The 19,009-nt window shown below is 49.5% G+C and overlaps 1 protein-coding gene across 1 annotated transcript in view; it reads right to left on the minus strand.

Moving 5' to 3' along the window:
• LOC119449337 (CD151 antigen-like) overlaps positions 1-19,009 on the minus strand; it is a 114,766-nt gene that overhangs the window by 53,074 nt on the left and 42,683 nt on the right. Inside the window, exon 2 of the mRNA XM_037712503.2 lies at positions 1,892-2,176. Within this exon, the coding sequence (XP_037568431.1) occupies positions 1,892-2,176 (285 nt within the window). The remainder of the gene's footprint in view (positions 1-1,891; positions 2,177-19,009) is intronic.

The following is a 19,009-nucleotide window of genomic DNA, read 5'->3' on the forward strand; positions in this document are numbered from 1 at the left end:
CGACCTGGCGGAAGGGGATCTGGCGAATAAATTTCGCTCGCAAAAGGAGACAAGTGGGAAGGGAGGGCGTGCGGCTTCTATTCTGCCATCAACTGCGCACTTGTACTTGGCGCGGCTGCGAGCGGTCGCGCGCGCTGTATACTTTGAAAGCGATCTGCACACAACTCCTATCTTTGTATGCGCTGTGCTTTTGCCGCTCAGTTTCCGTTGAAGCGATAGACCACACGAACATTCGCTCGCTGCTGGTGCCGCGCTTGCTCACGCCAGAGTTTTGACAGCGGTTGTCTGCGGTCATCGAGTGCCATCTATTCATGTTTGCTAGTGCGCGCTGACGCCATGCTTGTTAATTCAGTTAGTAAGCGAATGTGTCCAAGTTTATACAGCCGATGAAACTACTATCCTTACTACGTATAACTCTCTACTAATTTGCTATCGCAATTGATGCTTTACTAGTATACTCTACTAGTATAATTTACTAGTATACTCTACTAGTAAATTTGCTATCGCAACTGATGGTTCGCCTTTCGGGCGAAACTGCGATTTTTTTATTCATGTTAACGTGGCACGTGAAATTTTTCTGCTTTTCTTATTCTTAATAATTAGTTTGTGAGCGTAACATACTGTATTTTTGTTTCAACAATAACGTTTTTTTTCTCTCTCTCCCTAATCAATGCCCTCAATGGCATTTAAATAAATAAATAATAAATAAATAAATAAATAAATAAATAAATAAATAAATAAATAAATAAATAAATAAATAAATAAATAAATGGTTGCCGTAAAAAAACAGAAGTTGCGGAAGAAGAAGAAGAAGGATTTGTGTGCCGTAGACACAGTAAAATGGGAGATTGCAAGGAACTCATTTTACGTTGTAGCGTAAAAATATAAAACTGCCGCGTGACTAGACTGTCAAAAAAAGTTTTACTGAAAGACTACAAGCGAAAATTACAGGTCTGTTTAGGAAAAGAAACAGTTGTTCCATGTGATCAGGAAAGAGTTGCTCCCTTCGCGAAGAAACAACTCCAGAACATCTCACTGTCGATCAGGCTTCCTCCGCGAAATAAATCTTGCATTATCCATTTTTTCTCTACATCTTCGAAAACTTTGTTCATTGTCTCATTTCTGATGATTTGCTATACTTTATTGAGCAAATAAAGAAAAGTAATCGGACTAATATTCGGTTAATGCGAAATATTTGGTTAGTTTCGAATATTCGTAAATACCGAACAGTTTATCTTCGAATAGCTAGTGTGCAGTATTCAATCCGTATCTGAAAGTTGGAATATTCGCCCACCTCTAAATAAATTGCGCTCTAGAAAGTCACTTTCAAAGCAACTTTTCTAACATCGAAGTCTCTACAAATGAGTACAGCAAAACAGAAAGAGCTAAGCAGGCGGGAAAGTCGTTACACCTAGCGACAAACACTTGGTCGAACACGTCACATATGTTCTCAATAACGACAACTACGTTCGAAACTTATTCATATGTTTGCTTTTGTATTTATTTTCTTTTCCCCTTGTTAAATGCTATAAAGATCAATTTTTCTCTGATGCATGAAGTGCGTTTCTCGTCCTGAGTGTGGTGTTGCGATGTATAGTGCATTACACTGCGACCTATGGTGCATTGTATTATGTTAGTTTTTATTGTGGGTTTCTTGTTTCGCTGTTTTACCCTATCCGCAAATGCGCATGACAATTTAGATTTTTTCTTGCTGAAATTTTTATATGATAATTACGAACGTTATTGTAGACTAGTACCTTCTCGAGTGCGATGCCTCGTGTCGCGTTCTTTGCTTTGACGCGATGCTTTAGTTCTCTAATACTCTTATCATTTCCTTCTAACGTGTCCGTGGGGAAAGGGGACCGATTTGTGGTTCTTTGCGGAGGCGAACCTTGTCCTGGAAGACGACGGCGAGTACGCCGATGGCCAGCTCGCAGGCGAGAATGACGAACAGGAAGGCGAAGTAGGCGCCCAGCAGGCACTTGCTCTCCTTGACGGCGCCGCAGCAGCCGAAGAAGCCGACGAGGAGCACCAGCAGGCCGGTGCCGATGAGCGCGTAGGCCAGGTACTGCGGCAGCGCGTAGTGCTCGTCCGCCCGGAACAGCCGGAACAGCGTCGACCGGTGCTCGTCGATCAGCAGGAACGCGCCCAGCCCGATGAGTGCCAGGCCCGACAACTGCGTGCATGGAGCGCTTTGTATAACAACGGCTGCGGCAACCAATTCGTGGATATTAACGCGACAGCGTTTAGGACCCCGTGTCAGCGTACGGCGTCCGCGGCTTAGAAAATCATCCCGAACCACCCCGACCACGCAGGGTTGTTGGTCAACTAATTACATTTCTCAAAGTAAAATCTGTCAGAAACATTGCAACGTATGACTTAACCACAACCAACGATAGCGTCGGAATGTAATTTGAATGGACGAGAAAACATAATTCTGTTACGAGGAAACTCGAACCCCTTTTCCAGCAATTCATACCGGGTGGCTTAGTTGCAAAAACACCATCCAGATGGCGCTTGTCTCCTCTGCAGGTCGAGCCTATGCGTTTTGGACACACGCGCGCCTCGGGGCAACAGCAAACAATTAATAAAAAATGCAGCTCCACTAGCGTGCAACCTGGGCAGGAACGAAGCATGCAGTGATACACCGCTAAATAGCTCATACTGGCTCGTAACCCCGTAAACGCGGCGCCTCCCCGTCACGCCGACAGAAGTGAAATTCTACGCCGGATTGATGAGCGGCAACGACGACAGGAGACGCCCACAGCCCAAAAGCTAAGTGGTGCGAAGGACAGCCCCTCCCTAGCATTGCTTAAACTTGGTTTGGCTTGGCTGGTTCTTAGCCAAACTTAGCCGATACTCGGGGTGGGTCTTCTAAAGGCCGCTTTATAGTCCGACGTAGCGTTGACGCGCGATGATGGTGATTTATTGGCATTGAAACGGGGCGGCGACAAATAGTCACCTGGCCTGCTTGATTTAATCAGGTATACTATACACGTTCTTTATCTAGCATTTTTGTATACCTCTCATTAATCTTTCTTTTTCAAAATTTACCTTGTACCGCTGCCTATGATTTTAAGAGATCAGGTAGTATCTTTTTTCCACCAGTACTCTAATCGTCTCTTGCTTATCTTTACGGCTCATCTGTTGATGTTTCCTTCCACTGTGGAAGTTGTACGGTTCTCTCTGGGTGAATCCCATTAGGATGTGCCGAGTGGTCTCTGGACTGCAGCATACACGCATGCCTCATCTAGTTGAGGCGACGCGAGCGCAAGCGCAGCACCCAACAGGAGAGTCGCCATCTGTCGGAACTTGTGTAGGGATAACGCGGCGCACTCCTCATGGGTTTGGCTGTCGGCGCGCAATAACGGGCTTGGGGTAATTTGGTTTACTTTATTAACACGACAGCGTTAAGGGCCCCTCGCAGAAATCCGGCGTCGGCAACTGGCGTCGGCATGCGATCTCGGCGGGTGGCGCAGAAAATCATGTCGAACCACCCTAACCACCCCGACCGCGCAGGCCCTCCAAGTGGTGAAAGGCTTTAGTGAACAAAAATGGAATTTCTCACAGTGAAATCCGTCAGAAAAATGGTAAAGTACGACTTTACCATTCGGCGTCAGATTCGCCGTCGGATTGTTTACCAATCGGTGTCGGATTGTAATTTAAATGTACGCGAAAACCTAATTCTGCTAAGAGGAAACTCAAAGACCAAACCCCTTTTCCAGCATTTCTACCAGACCTAGAGCCGCGCGTTCGGGTACTTTACTTGCGAAAATGATGTCCAGATGGCGCTCGCATCCTAGAAAGGTTAGGGTGCCTCGATGTCCTCCTCCCCCGGAGCGGCGGGGGAGGAGGACATCGAGGCACCCTAAGGCAGGTCAAATTGGGACTTGGCCTGCTAATTCATTTTGGACACTGTAAGAGTTGGGGTCGGGCATATCCAAAGGGGTAGCTGTCCCATGCCGTCGCCCGCCTCATCCACGCTAAAGACGTTGTTGAAGGGAGGAACAGGTTCTCATCAAGAACGAAGAGTACTGGGTTTATTTACAATATTTACATGAGAAGTAGAGAACGTTACATCTCATCAGTCTAGCATGACTGGATCGAAGCACGCCAGAGAGCCGCAAAAGTCCGCTTAAAAGCCCTCTGGCCAAGCTGCGGTCCCACCATCCTCCAATCGGAGCGTCGAGAGTGACCGAAGGGTCCGCCTTGAGGGCGAGGGTACGCATAATCCCCCGGCGCCTTCGTACCCCGAAAGTGCCCTCGGGCACACACTACTCACTCCCCCACAGAAAGGAGGGGACACTCGTAGCCTGACTTAAGCTGACGCGTCTGGGTTCCCTGGAAGAGGGCCAGCCATCGACAGGTTTGTTTGAGGAACGACCTTGGCGGTCAGCGGGTCTGTCGAGCGGCCGTGAGAAAGCGTCGTAGAAGCGGCCCTTTTCCAAGAGTTTCTTGCTCCGAGCGTCGTGGTCGGCGTCCGTATAGTAACCATTGTCATTGCCTGTACGTGTCCAGACATGGTGTCGCCACTGATCTTTCCCATGGGACGTTTTTCAGCTTCCCGAAGCGATTCGTCACAGGCAATGAGGAGATACTCCAAGTTCCCCGCCCCCGCTAGTCGCCGAACGTAACAGCTCCTCCGCGGCCCGGAAAATCTCGACCGGCCAGTGCTGACAACCGCTGGGCAGGAAGAGAATGGCTGGTGGCAAGGGGGATGACTTGGCTTGCAGCGGACAGCTGCAAACTCGGAATGCTACCAACCATCTCACAACAACCGGCACGGAAGAGTCGATCCCGGCAACACAATACCCCTCAGCGTGCAAACGCCCGGAATCAGCTGTTTAATTCACCAGGCTTCCTACCCCGATTTCAATATAAGCCGCTCAACTAGGGACTGCAAATTTCGACCCCAAAACTTTGTACCGCCAAAGCGAGCGCTCACGTTCCTTTGAGTTCAACGAAACCCGACTGTCGCGCTGCACGAGAGCAAAGGTATTCGCAATGCACACGAACTACAGGTGGCGCGCGAGGCGATCCATGATGGCGGACCGAGAGAGTATCAGAATAGGCGACTGCGGCGTCCGTGTGTTCTCATCTTTCTCGCATACGCCGAGTGTATTCTTATTTTTTAGATTTTATTCTCATCGGCTGCGGAATGCCGCTGCATAACCAAAAGCGCGCATAACGAGAACTGCGTGCGTGCTTGTTATTTTATGACTCATGAATTTACTCGCGAAGAAGCGACACTGTTGCACCCCATCAGAACCGACTCCGCGTACACCCCAGCTTGGTTATTCAAGACCGGGCTTTGCGCTTCCCCACTCTGTGCCCTCTTTGGTGAGATTGGCCACATCGAATATTTCCATTTGGCTATGCCCACAGTTTGACACAGAAATAAAAGCGATGGTCGACAGCCTACAAAAGAGCGGTCTTACGCACAGGACCTTTGAAGACGTCGTTTTCCCTGGATCGTATCTAGAACGAACGCTACGGCTGGAGTTGAGCGTTTTCGGTTTAAGCCAGAAAAAGACCACCGATCTTGTTCTGAAATCAATCAAAAAAAGGTCAGTGCAAGCAAATATGCCAGAGAGCTATAGCGATCGGCTAAGAATCTCCGAACCTAGTTACGCTCCGTCAGTTGCGCTCGAAAACCAGACACCAGCTGCCTAAATGGCTCTACAAATAATCAACTGTAGCGAGAGCGTTTGGGCAGCCTTATTTACAAATATTCAGCCGTAGCGGTAGCGTTCGGACGTCGGCATCGGTTCGAATTGGTTACCTTGTCTTTTCGCGCCGCATTGAAGTTCACGTAAGCTACAACTACCACATCGTAAAAGCGTTCCGTTTATGCTTTCGTGAGCAATGTCAACGATTAGCATTCTGCTAACCGATGGCTGCTCCAGAAGAAGTCTTTGGCGACGAAGTGTGCGCCATAAACTTTCATTGGCGGAGTCACAGGCTTGCCGATCCGGAGCGTCACCGCCGACTTCTTTTTAAGATACGCGTCCAGCGGAAACAAACGAAGGCTTATCTCATCCTTCGCCGCTCGGTTGGTGCACTGAGGCACGCAACACTTATTTGTCTTCCATGGCGTATGCAGAAGCTTTTAACAAAAAAGGGACGCGCCCGCGCATAGAGAGCCACTCCATAGAGAAAGAAATTCAACAAGAGGGGACACTCGCCCAGCGGCCGAATTGACTGCAGCGCGCCAAGCGGTCGGTATAAATCACTTCTGGTTTTGGGCGCGCGCATTTTGAACGCAAGCTAGCGCCCCCCCCCCTCCCCCCTCGCCCCCCCCATCCCTTTTAGGGGCGAAGCTCCTTAGGGTGTGGGTCGTTCCCTCCTCTGTAGTAGTAGTAGTAGTAGTATGCAGCCACCTCTAGTTTGTGAATTGCTCAATAGATGGTGTCGTGTGTCCGTACGTGATAAGGTCCCTATATAAGAAAAGTACCGCCATCCTTTGATAAACGCCGCTTCTCTCTCTCCCGTCTCCCCGATTAGACGATGATAGCGCGCGCTTTTCACTTCTTTATATTTTCTTTTTTTCCGCCTCAGAGCCACGTTGAAAGTCCTCTGCGCAGCCGCAGTCGCCGGCGACGGCGGCGGCGCGCGCCCGGCCTGAAAGCTTCAACGTAGACTTTCTAGGTGCGTCACCGTCGACTTGGCTTTCGCAAGCAAAAAGTAAAGAAAAAAGCAAGCGCTTTAGGAAAGGAGACGGCGGAGGAAAGAGTAGATGGCGGTACTCTTCTTATATAGGGATTTTAGTAAGTGAAAGAGACGCCGAAGCGTGTCGTCAGGCTGCTACCTCTAGTTTATGAATTGCTCAATAGATGGCGTTGTGTGTATATGTCCTTGTAGGGTGCCTCGATGCCCAGCGCCGCCGTCCAGGGTGGAGACAACCCCGCTGGCGCCGCCATATTGAGTCACACGAGCTGAGACTCGGCTACGCTTGCGTTCATAAATAGTGTTACTCGCGGCGCACTTCCAAGTGCTTTGCCTTGATGAGGATTTTTTTATCGGTATCGCATTTGCACATCTTCATAACCAATAGCCGTTAACTCGTCGAAGGTCCAAGACGTAAATGTATGGCGCCGGGAACATGCCCCAAGTTGCCTAATTCAATTTACATTTAATATGCCATGTGTATGTTTGAAATACGCACTATTTTTTTGTTTGCACTTCGATGCTTGGTATATAAGGTTTGCGACCCCCTGTGTGTGGAAGTTTTTCTTTTTCTCTGTTGTATTTTGGTTTACACGTCACGCCTCCTTTACCGTAGCAGCCACTCGCGCTCGGCGGTTAGTTTCCCTTGCGTTGCGCGCGCTCTTCGCGTTCGTTGCAATTATTTGACGATATCTACGCGCAATTTTGCTTTTTTTGCCTATAAAACTGTGTGCTGACAGGATTAAGCTGGTGTAAAAATAACTGCGATGTGAAAATAAGGTTTAGTTAATGCTGTAGAGAAAAATATAACGTAACTTGTCTGTGTCAATCTTGCGTAGTACACACAAGAAACCAAACGATGCACAAAATACGTTTACTTATAATGTCTAGTACAATCAATCATGAAAGAGATATGTACATGAAAAATATATGTACTGTGTGGCGCCTGAAGGTTTTGTTGAAAGACGAGATTAAAAAAAAATTCGCAAGGTAGGCTCGACACACAATTCGGGATAGTGAGAGTTTTTTTAAATTTATTCATTACATGGGGGGGGGGGGGGGTTCAAGTGAGTACGTCAACCTTATTACACACAATATAAATCGAAAACAAGAATGCAAACAAGAAAACGCAACCGCGGGTAATATTAATCAAGATATCCAGCCAGAATACAACAGCTGCCATCGAATACGTCGCATCAGCCAAACACATCGATGGCGAGTACAGAACATTTTATAAATAACCATTAGAACACTGATAACTACATTGAAAAAATAAACAACACTGCATACATATCGCGTACAAAAACCGTAAATGAAACTAAGACAGTCAAATACAGATTAGCAATGTTTTTCATTTCGAAAATATAGTCCATGATGATGTAGGGCTGTTGACTTTAACAGACGGCGCCCATCCTGTCGATTTCCCTCGTACTGGTCCTCTTCAAAGTGTTTCTAAGTACAAGTAAAACAACAAAAGTGATTATTGATATGAAAAGTTGCCTTGTAAATACAGAGAACCCATTACAGTGCTTAAAAATAAATTTTCGCAGAAGTAATGCTGTATTACCTCGCTTCACACGTTTCGAAGAAATGAACAGGCTACAACAGACACCATGCCAGAAAGCGCCGAAACATTTTGGTCCCATGATGCCCCTTAACTCTACTACACCTGGGCATACCGTGCACAGGCATTTAAAGACCGTCACAGTACCCACCACGATCGGGAATGAGCACGAATGACCATCGGCTTGCGAGCACCACGCTACAAACATATTCATCTAAAAAATCAGCTATATAACGTAACAACCTGAGATCCGCAAGATATCTGCTGAGAATAGAGAAAATCACAATGCTTCGCTTGCCACGTACACAACAGCCGTTCTCCCCAGAAGAAGCACTGCGTGCTTTAGTCCCAAATAACGAGTAGCGAAAAAAGAAACTGAGGGAAAAAAAAATAAGAAACAAGAGACACACGATGTGTGCTTCCCGTGAAAAAGTAATATAGGTGGTTTACATGACGATTTGTAGCTAATGTAAGGCTATTTCGCGGCGAAGCATTTTCGTCAGTTCCTAAAATAAGGGTACTACTCGCATAGACTACGCCGATCAAAACGGCAAAAGCCTATGCGACGTGCGCTCGCAAACCATAGGCTACTCAGCATCGGTGCAGTGCTTAGTTCGTGAGCGAACGTAGGTACGTGAGCGAGGATCAGAGAATACTTTCTTATTTAAATGAAAAACACGGTGCGATAGTCTAAACTTTCTTGACACTTACCTCGCAAATGTAGGAGCTATCCGTTGCCTTCCAGTGATACCGCTTTACTTGGGCTTCCCATCTCTTCCTTCGCTCTGGGTCCCGGGGGAAGCGTAAACAACGAAGCCCTTTACGCGTCGATCCGGTGCACTTGGGAACACAACAGCCCGTCATGTCGACTCGATGCACTTGACAAGCTTGTCATTCATGCGGCTGAACACTGTCCAGCAAGTAGAAGGGTCAGCGAAGCACCCGCGCGCACTGTGTCTCGAACTAAGCACCCGCACCAAGGACTCGCAACCGCTCGCTGTGACTCAAGATGGCGTCGCAGCGAGAAAGCGGCGGCGCGGGTGCGGTCAAAGGATGGCACCACCCTGAACGGCGGCGCTGGCATCGAGGCTCCCTAATGTCCTTGGAATTAATACCACTAATAACAAGAAAAGGCGCTCGCTCTTGGCGTTCATGGCGACAGGAACAGACCGTTTCTACTCATCGGCGATTTCAACGTCGACGTTGCAGACAGAAGTAAGGACTGGTTGATGCAACATATGGCAATCAGATATGGACTCAGATGCATATCGTTAGACTACCCGAAACCAACCACCATCAGGAGAACTTGCATCGATGTAGTGTTTGCCAACTTTACGTTAACACCCATACAAGAACCCCTTTCCCTGCATTTCACCGATCACAAAGCGGTGATAATGAAGGAACCACGTAAACCAACAGTACAATAAAAGTTTGATGTTTAATATATACACGGTGTTTCACTCTTTATATGATGCACTGGGCGAATTTCACGGAATAGTTTCACGGCTTACCGATGATTCCCTCCGGAGCTTCGCCCCACTCATCATCATTCACCCCGTGGATATGCTGATTTTTTTTTTTTTTTTGCTCTTCGTGCGGAATCGGTTTATTATTTGGTAAAAATGATTGCGAACGATCTGGTAAGTCCCATCGAATCTGTGCCACGTGCAATTTCACAAAGTAGACGCAAGACCTTCTGTGGAATGTGGAAATATTTATTTTGCTCTATATAAAAGCTCGTTCCGCGCTTTGTGCGTTCATCCAACGTTGTGACCCCAGGTAAGCAGTAGTTCCCGTATGAAGCTCCACCGGACGGCACCAGCTGAAAAACAGTAAATTAAAAGCTTGTTACAAGCACGTAACAGCATGTTACAAGCAAGTGTCATTTTGGTATTTAGACATCGGAATACTGCGTGTAGAGGCGAAACGTGCGAAAGCGGTGAATGGGCGGCATTACAAACAAAAGCAATTCGCTTTTACATACATGGCGTAGAAAATAGCCGACTCATCCCAAACAATACCACAAAATATGAAAACATCTGATTTCCAAGCGTTCCTCTATTTCTGGGCATTATTTCCTGCACTTTGGCAGCACAAATACACGGGCGACGTTGCGTTTCCAAAACTTGGCCACGGGCGACGCGACGGTACGCTACATACACTGAGACGGAGGCAACAGAGGCTCCCAGCCGGACCATGCTAGACGTCCGCAGAATACCTTCTATTCGCACTCAAGACAAATGCGTAGGTGCAAAGCCTGTTTTCAGTCCTTTAGAAGACGGAATTTTTGAATGACAAGTTTCTGATATGTTCCTCGGCGCTATCTTTTGCGCGCTCCATCCGGCGTTAGCAACACACTCCCATATGTTATCACTCTTGGCAATCGCCCATCGCGTTTTCAACAGGCGTGAGCACGGTGTTAGAAGTGGGCGTGAGTACCGAAAGAGGGTATATGTTGTTGCGGGGCCACAAGAAACGTCACAAACTTGTCCCTCTAAGATTCATTACACGCCAAACTAATACCCCTGTCAGACGGCACATGTAATGCCATTTGTAGTAAATGACATTCATACCGAATGTCATTGCCGTCTTGGGTTCCCGGTCTACACGGGTAAACAAAATGGCATTCGCAATTGATGGTAATGTTTATCGGCAGGCTGCTATGATAACGAAACCCTACAAATCGTGCTTGCTGTTTACATCTTTTCACTATATTGTTAACAATACAATGGTAAACACTGGATGGTCATCTGAAAATATATTACATTTCGTTTTAACTTATCTATTTTGTAATTTTTTGCCAAGCCCCTGTCGTCGAGAGTACACAAGTCGCGCGTGAATGAGTTCGGGAAACTCATTCAACGGGCGAATGCCATTAGCAGTGAATGTCATTCACTATGCCCGTGTAGAAGCAACAAAAATGGCACTAACACGTAATCTCATTCGCTGCGAATGCCATTACACGTGCCGTGTGACAGGGGTATTAACTTTATCACCACGGCCGAGCTGCTTATGGCTAGCTGCGTCACAGCGCGCTGTGCGGCCAGCGTGCCTCAAAAGTACCCCAGAAAGTAACGAAATTACTTTTCAGTAATGTCTGGCGTCAGAGAAAGCGGCACAAACTTCTCCTAGCAAGATGCACTAGACTGCGCACCACGGCCGAGTTAGTTCTCGCAAACTGCGACACGGCGCCCTGTGCGGCCAGTGTGCCTCAAAAACCGAAATAAGTTACAATAATCCCCTAGGAAGCGTCGGAAACATGTCCCAGCACGATTCATTAACTCAAATTAACTGCGCCAGGATGGCCGAGCTGTTTTTCGCTAACTGCGTCTTAAGTCTCGGTCCCATGCCGTAAGCCTAAATGTCTCGTAGACTGTGAAACAAGATTTCTCACCTTGCCGTAGTCCAATAATGCAGTGGTGTCTTGTCCCAGTGCAGAAGGAACGCAAGAGTACGCCGAGAGACCAATAAACCAGGTTACATAAAAAAAACAAAAAAACAAAAAGGAAACAGACGGGTCGCCGCACGCGAGCGCTCAAAAGCGCGCGCAGCCGTCCTCGCGGGCTTCGGGGGAGTGTCTGGCGGATGACGCATGCATCTGGCGCGTCATTGGCCTGTCGCTAGGTAAGGCAAGAAAAATGAGTCGCAAAGTTTAAGTTCATTTATACGCAAAACGTTTTAGTTTTCGCGGCAAAGAGTTAAAAAATAAATCAATGTCTGTTAACTTAATTTCACTTTCTTTTTCGATGCTCGCGGCAGCTAACGTTCTGCATAAATACTATAGCGTGACGTGTTTCCCGTTGCCAGTTTTTGCCGAGTGTCCCATCTTGTTGAATTTCTTTCTCTGTGGCCACACGGTAACGCTGTGCCCATATAATAAACAACCAACTTGCCGTGCCATTGACTGTGCGGATACTCTTTGAAATAATTCTCTCGCTGGTCACTACACGGCGCGACCGTCTGTGTACATTGCGAATACGTAGAGCTAAACCAAAGGCTCTAAATAACCAACGCTTCAACATCACTTCTGCAGCCTAACTTCCCGAGCTGCCTGTTCATACCCTTATCACTTATCGCACCTAATGGTGACACTGCACAGCCTGGTGAACTCCAGAGATACATAATCAAAATCGCGTCAATTTTGCGCTCACTAACCACAACGCATACTTGCGTCTCACGCAGACGTTTTCTTCCCCGTTTGTCTTTTCAGGGCACGCCTTAAAAGAACAAAACTAAACTGGCGTAACTTCTGCGACGTCGGCGACGTCGACGACACAGACGCTCTAGTTTGCGGCCAGTTTCGGTTTCAAGGAGCCTGCCAAGGGGAACTAATTGTTCGCGTAGCTCCCACCTGAACTCCGCTATTCAAAATTTTATCGTTGGGATAGGTAGTGTCGAGGACGGGCCCCAAAGTACTCATTTGCTGTAGCCACCTATTGTTGATAATGAGAAAGTTAATTACCGTAACTTCTCTAATTACGCACGTAAGTGCGGAAATTGCTCTGTATCTGGCCGCCAATCCGTACACTCGAATGGTAAACATAACGTGACCAAGATTGGTATTTTTCTAATTTTAAACATTTGGTGCAGCTAAAAAACACCCGGTATATATATATATATAGATAGATAGATAGATAGATAGATAGATAGATAGATAGATAGATAGATTGTGCGCATGTCATGTCGGACAACGCGATAAGTGTCTAGTGTCTCTATATTGACACGTATACATGTTTATCTTTCGCCGATGGCCGCTTTCCACCGGCTAACCAATGTTAAACGTTATCGCTCGGCGCAGGACGCGCCTGTATCTGAAGTTTCTAGGACGTTATCGATGCTTCTTTCCGTTGCCTGTTTTCACCGACGCTTATGTTATCTGATTGTATGAGCGACGCGAATTGTCTAGAACTTTCTGGAAGACACGCGCGTACCAAGGATTATTCTGGAACCTTCGATGACTCAGGTATAAAAGCCGACGCGTTTTGCCGCTGATCAGATTTTCGACGATCGCCGACTGTGTTCGCCGCTATCGTTGTGCTTTGAGTGTAGCTTGCTTTTGTGGGCACAGGTTCGCCCAATAAACAACCAGTTTCGTCATACACAGTTTTGCGACTGTTTTATTTACCGTCACTACTACGTGACATCTGGTGGAGGTGCTAGTTCGTTCATGCACCGAACGCCCCCGCAAAGCCGCGACCCAAGCCCGAAACCGGAGGACGAGACCAACGTCGCCAAGGACCAGCGAGCTAGCCGTAGGCAGCAAGGACTTGTGCCGGAGTTCGGACTTCTTCCCGAAAAGACCACCGCAATCAAGGCCATGTCAACGACCAGAATGGCAGCACCAGCGTCCCCCATCCTGTTGCAGCAACCTCGGGAGCCACCGACTTTTCGTGGATCATCGGCTGAAGACCCTGAAACCTGGCTGGAGACATACGAGAGGACCGCGACGTTCAACAAATGGAGCGACGACGACAATTAAGCTGCGCCATGTTTATTTTTCATTGGATGATGCTGCTCGGACCTGGTTTGAGAACAGAGAGACCACCCTGGTGACGTGGGACCTTTTTCGTGAGAACTTCGTGAGGACCTTCACGAATGTCGTGCGAAAAGAAAGGGCCGAAGTTTTATTAGAAACCAGAGTGCAATTGCCGAACGAGAACATCGCGATCTTCACGGAGGAGATGACTCGCCTCTTCCGCCACGCCGACCCCGATATGTCTGAGGAAAAGAAAGTTCGGTTCTTGATGCGGGGTGTCAAAGAGCAAATATTCGCCGGATTGATGCGCAACCCGCCCAAGAGTGTCGCCGAATTTCTTTCCGAGGCCACAACGATCGAGAAGACGCTTGAAATGCGTGCCAGGCAATACAACCGCCGTGCCCTGACCAACTACGCCGATGCTCAAGCACTAGGCGCCGACGACCTGCGCGAGACCATCCGAGCAATCGTTCGCGAGGAGCTGCAGAAGCTCTTTCCCGGGTCGCAGCTTCAAGTGGCATCTATCGCCGACGTCGTCAAAGAAGAAGTTCAGCGCTCACTTGGAGATCCCGATGTGCAGCCGCAATCGCCACAACCCCAGCCGGAAGCGCTGACCTACGCCGCCGTTGCCCGTCGTCAAGGCCCCGCTTCACGCTCGCGCCAGGGCACCGTAACGCCACAGTTCCGTCGTCCACCGCCACCGCCGCTGCCAGCACGTCCGCCCGTCGCTCAGCGTAACTACCCAAGAAAGACAGACATTTGGCGCGCCCCCGACCACCGCCCGCTCTGCTATCACTGCGGGGAAGCCGGCCATGTCTACCGCCGATGCCGATACCGCGAGGTGGGCCTACGAGGGTTCGCCGTCAACGCGCCGCGTCCACAGCTTGGCGAGCGACCACGTGACATCGCCGACTACCTCGCCGGAGCCCAGTGGCAACCACGACGACCCTCACGCTCGCCGTCACCGGGCCGCTACATCTCGCCGCATCGCCGTCTGTACACCGGTCCCACCCGGGGCCGATCTCCGAGCCCTTACCCGGGAAACTAAAGGCAGCAACCGATGGAGGTGCGGTTGCTGTACGACGCAATGCCGAAGATCCTCCGCCGCCGACGACGACGACGATTCGCGAATCATCACGACGAGATATCAGCATGCCGCCTAGCAACAGCCTTGACAGCACTTCGCCGCAGAAAGAAGACCCTCCGACGCAACGTAGCAGCAGCAGAGCAAGCCGACGGAGCCGTCATCCGACGCCACGAATTAACCGCAACGCCAGACGCCGGTCTACCGATCTAGACGTGCTCATCGATGGTCATAACGTCACCGCTCTCGTCGACACTGGCGCCGACTATTCCGTCTTCAGTGGACGCGTTCGGCGCCAAGTTGAAGAAGGTGAAAACAGCCTGGCAAGGACCCGATATCCGGACAGCGGGAGGCCACCTAATAACGCCGACTGGAATCTGCACAGCGCGAGTCACGGTAAACAACTGCACTTACCCGGCGAGCTTCGTAATCCTGCAGCACTGCTCCAGGGATGTCATCCTAGGCATGGACTTTCTAAATCAACACGGTGCAGTCATCGACTTAAGGTCCAAGTCAATAACGCTTTCAACGCACAACGCGATACCACCGGCTACAAGCACAAGTTACCATGCCTTGAATGTGCTTGAAGAACAAGTCACCGTTCCGCCTCGCTCCAGCGTAATGATTTCCGTCGGTACCGAAGTGCCTGCAGACATGGAGGGCGTCATCGAGGGCGATCATCACTTACTGCTCTACCGTGAAATTTGCGTCGCTAGAGGCATAGCTGAGCTACGTGCAGGGAAAGCAACGGTGATGCTCACGAACTTCAGCCCCGAATACAAGCACATTAACAAAGACACCACGGTCGCCTACATCGACGAAATAGTACAAGCCAGCAGTGCTTTCGCCTTCACGGATGCCAGTGCACCCGCAACGACGACTATAATACCTGAACCAACTTTCGACGTCAATCAGAACCTTCCCAGGCATAAGAAAGAACAACTAAAAGCTCTGATCCTGCAATACAAGGATTGATTCTCGTCGTCGTCAAAAGTTCGACAAACCCCTGTCGCCAAGCACCGCATCATAACCGACGAAAATGTCCGCCCACTGCGTCAGAGCCCGTACCGAGTTTCGGCGCGCGAACGTGAGGCCATAAGGCAACAAGTCGACGAAATGCTACGCGACGACATCATCCAGCCGTCCAAGAGTCCGTGGGCGTCCCCCGTGGTGTTAGTGAAGAAGGATGGAACCCTACGTTTCTGCGTCGATTATCGTCGCCTCAACAAGATCACGAAGAAGGAAGTATACCCCCTCCCACGGATTGACGACGCCTTGGATCGACTATACAACGCAAAGTATTTTTCGTCGATGGACCTCAAAACCGGCTACTGGCAAATCGAAGTCGACGAGAGGGACCGGGAGAAGACGGCCTTTATAACACCAGACGGACTGTTCGAGTTCAAGGTCATGCCGTTTGGTCTTTGCTCGGCACCTGCGACTTTCCAACGCGTCATGGATACAGTACTGGCAGGCTTGAAGTGGCAGACTTGCCTCGTCTATTTGGACGACGTCGTTGTGTTTGCCTCAAGCTTCGAAGAACACCTGCGGCGCCTTGAAACAGTTCTTCAAGCAATCAAAACCTCCGGACTCAAGTTAAAGCTAGAAAAGTGCCGCTTCGCTTATGAGGAGCTCTTGTTTTTGGGCCACGTCATCAACAAGTCTGGAGTGCGCCCCGACCCTCAGAAAACGGCGGCCATCTCCAACTTTCCTCTGCCCGCTGACAAGAAGGCAGTGCGTAGATTTCTTGGACTGTGCGCCTATTACAGGCGCTTCGTCAATGATTTTTCACGGATCGCAGAGCCACTGACGTATCTCACGAAGGCTGACGTCGAGTTCAAGTGGGAGACCCCGCAACTCGAAGCATTTGAAGAACTGAAGCGACGCCTGCAATCGCCGCCAATACTTGCGCATTTCGACGAAAACGCCTATACCGAAGTCCACACCGACGCAAGCAGCGTAGGACTCGGCGCCGTGCTTGTGCAGAGGACTGATGGACTAGAAAGGGTTGTAAGTTACGCTAGCCGGTCGCTATCGAAGGCGGAAGCAAATTATTCCACAACAGAAAAGGAGTGCCTCGCCATCATCTGGGCTACATCAAAGTTTCGCCCCTACCTCTATGGCAGGACCTTTAAAGTTGTGAGCGACCACCACGCCTTGTGTTGGCTAGCTAACTTGAAGGATCCTTCAGGTCGCCTCGCACGATGGAGTCTGAGACTTCAAGAATTCGACATCACCGTCGTTTACAAGTCCGGGCGAAAGCACTCTGACGCCGACTGCTTGTCTCGCGCCCCCGTCGAACCGCCGCCACAGGACGACCAGGATGACGATACTTTCTTGGGACCAATCAGTGCCGACGAATTCGCCGAACAACAGCGAGCCGACCCGGAACTAATGAGCCTTGTAGACTACCTGGAAGGCAAGACCGTCATTGTGCCGAAGGTGTTCAAGCGAGGATTGGCGTCGTTTTTCTTGCAAAACGACATTCTCCTAAAGAAGAACTTCTCGCCTCTCCAAGCCAACTGCCTCCTCGTGGTACCCTCAGCATTGCGTCCAGAGGTTTTGCAAGCTCTCCATGACGACCCAACGGCTGGACATCTCGGTTTTTCACGCACTCTCGCGAGGATACAAGAAAAATACTACTGGCCTCGCCTCTCTGCCGACGTCGCCCATTACGTAAGGACATGCCGAGACTGTCAGCGACGCAAAACACCGCCGACAAGGCCAGCCGGACTTCTACAGCCAATCGAGCCACCTCGCCGACCGTTCCAGCAGATCGGGATGGACTTACTGGGGCCTTTTCCGACGTCGACGTCCGGGAATAAATGGATCGTCGTCGCTACGGACTACCTCACCCGCTACGCCGAAACAAAAGCCTTGCCCAAAGGCAGTGCCGCCGAGGTAGCCCGATTCTTCGTTGAGAACATCCTCCTGCGTCACGGTGCCCCAGAAGTCCTCATCACCGACAGAGGCACGGCCTTTACGGCAGAACTAACTCAAGCCATCCTGCGATACAGCCAGACAAGCCATCGCCGGACCACCGCCTACCACCCGAAGACGAATGGCCTCACCGAGCGCCTAAATAAGACCATCGCCGACATGCTGGCAATGTACGTCGACGTCGAACAAAAGACGTGGGATGCCATCCTTCCGTACGTGACCTTCGCATACAACACGGCCGTGCAAGAAACGACACACATGGCGCCGTTCAACCTGGTCTACGGAAGGAACCCGGCAACGACGCTTGACGCCATGCTACCAGACGTCGCTGACGAAGAAAATCTCGACGTTGCCACTTATTTGCAGCGTGCCGAAGAAGGTCGACAGCTCGCCCGCCTGCGCATCAAGAACCATCAGAGGACCGACAGCCGACACTACAATCTACGACGACGCTACGTCGTGTACCAGCCCGGCGACCGTGTTTGGGTCTGGACTCCGATACGCCGACGAGGACTTAGCGAGAAACTGTTGCGTCGCTATTTCGGACCATATTAGATAATACGACGTATTGGCGCACTGGACTATGAGGTCGTGCTAGACGGCATTTCGCAATCACAGCGGCGCCGGGCACGACCTGAAGTCATCCACGTCGTGCGTCTTAATTAAGCCTTTCTACGCCCGCTGACGAGCTTATAGGTACTTTGTTACTTTGTTATTTTCTTTCTTTATTACGCGTCGTTTTGTTTTCGCTTTCGCGTTTGTTTGTAGCATCGGGACAATGCTTTTTAAGGGGAGGGTATTGACACGTATACATGTTTATCTTTCGCCGATGGCCGCTTTCCACCGGCTAACCAATGTTAAACGTTATCGCTCGGCGCAGGACGCGCCTGTATCGGAAGTTTCTAGGACGTTATCGTACACTGTGTGATGTAGGATGGGACGTTGACACTATTCAACACTAGAACGCCTTCGCAGACTGACAATGCCCACAGAAACAGTTCTGTTGTGTGTGTGTGTGTGTGTGTGTGTGTGTGTGTGTGTGTGTGTGTGTGTGTGTGTGTGTGTGTGTGTGTGTGTGTGTGTGTGTGTGATTTTTTTTCTTTCCTTTTTTCCCCTTTTTTGTACTTATTTTTTCTCTCTCTCTCCTGTCGAGTCCCTTTACCCCTCCCCCGGTACAGGGTAGCCAACCAGAGATAATGTCTGGTTAACCTCCCTGTCTTTCCTTCACCTTTTTCTCTCTCTCTCTCTCTAGGACGTTATCGATGCTTCTTTCCGTTGC

This window comes from Dermacentor silvarum, chromosome 4 (genome assembly GCF_013339745.2).
Source record: "Dermacentor silvarum isolate Dsil-2018 chromosome 4, BIME_Dsil_1.4, whole genome shotgun sequence".
NCBI classification, from domain to species: Eukaryota; Metazoa; Arthropoda; class Arachnida; order Ixodida; family Ixodidae; genus Dermacentor; species Dermacentor silvarum.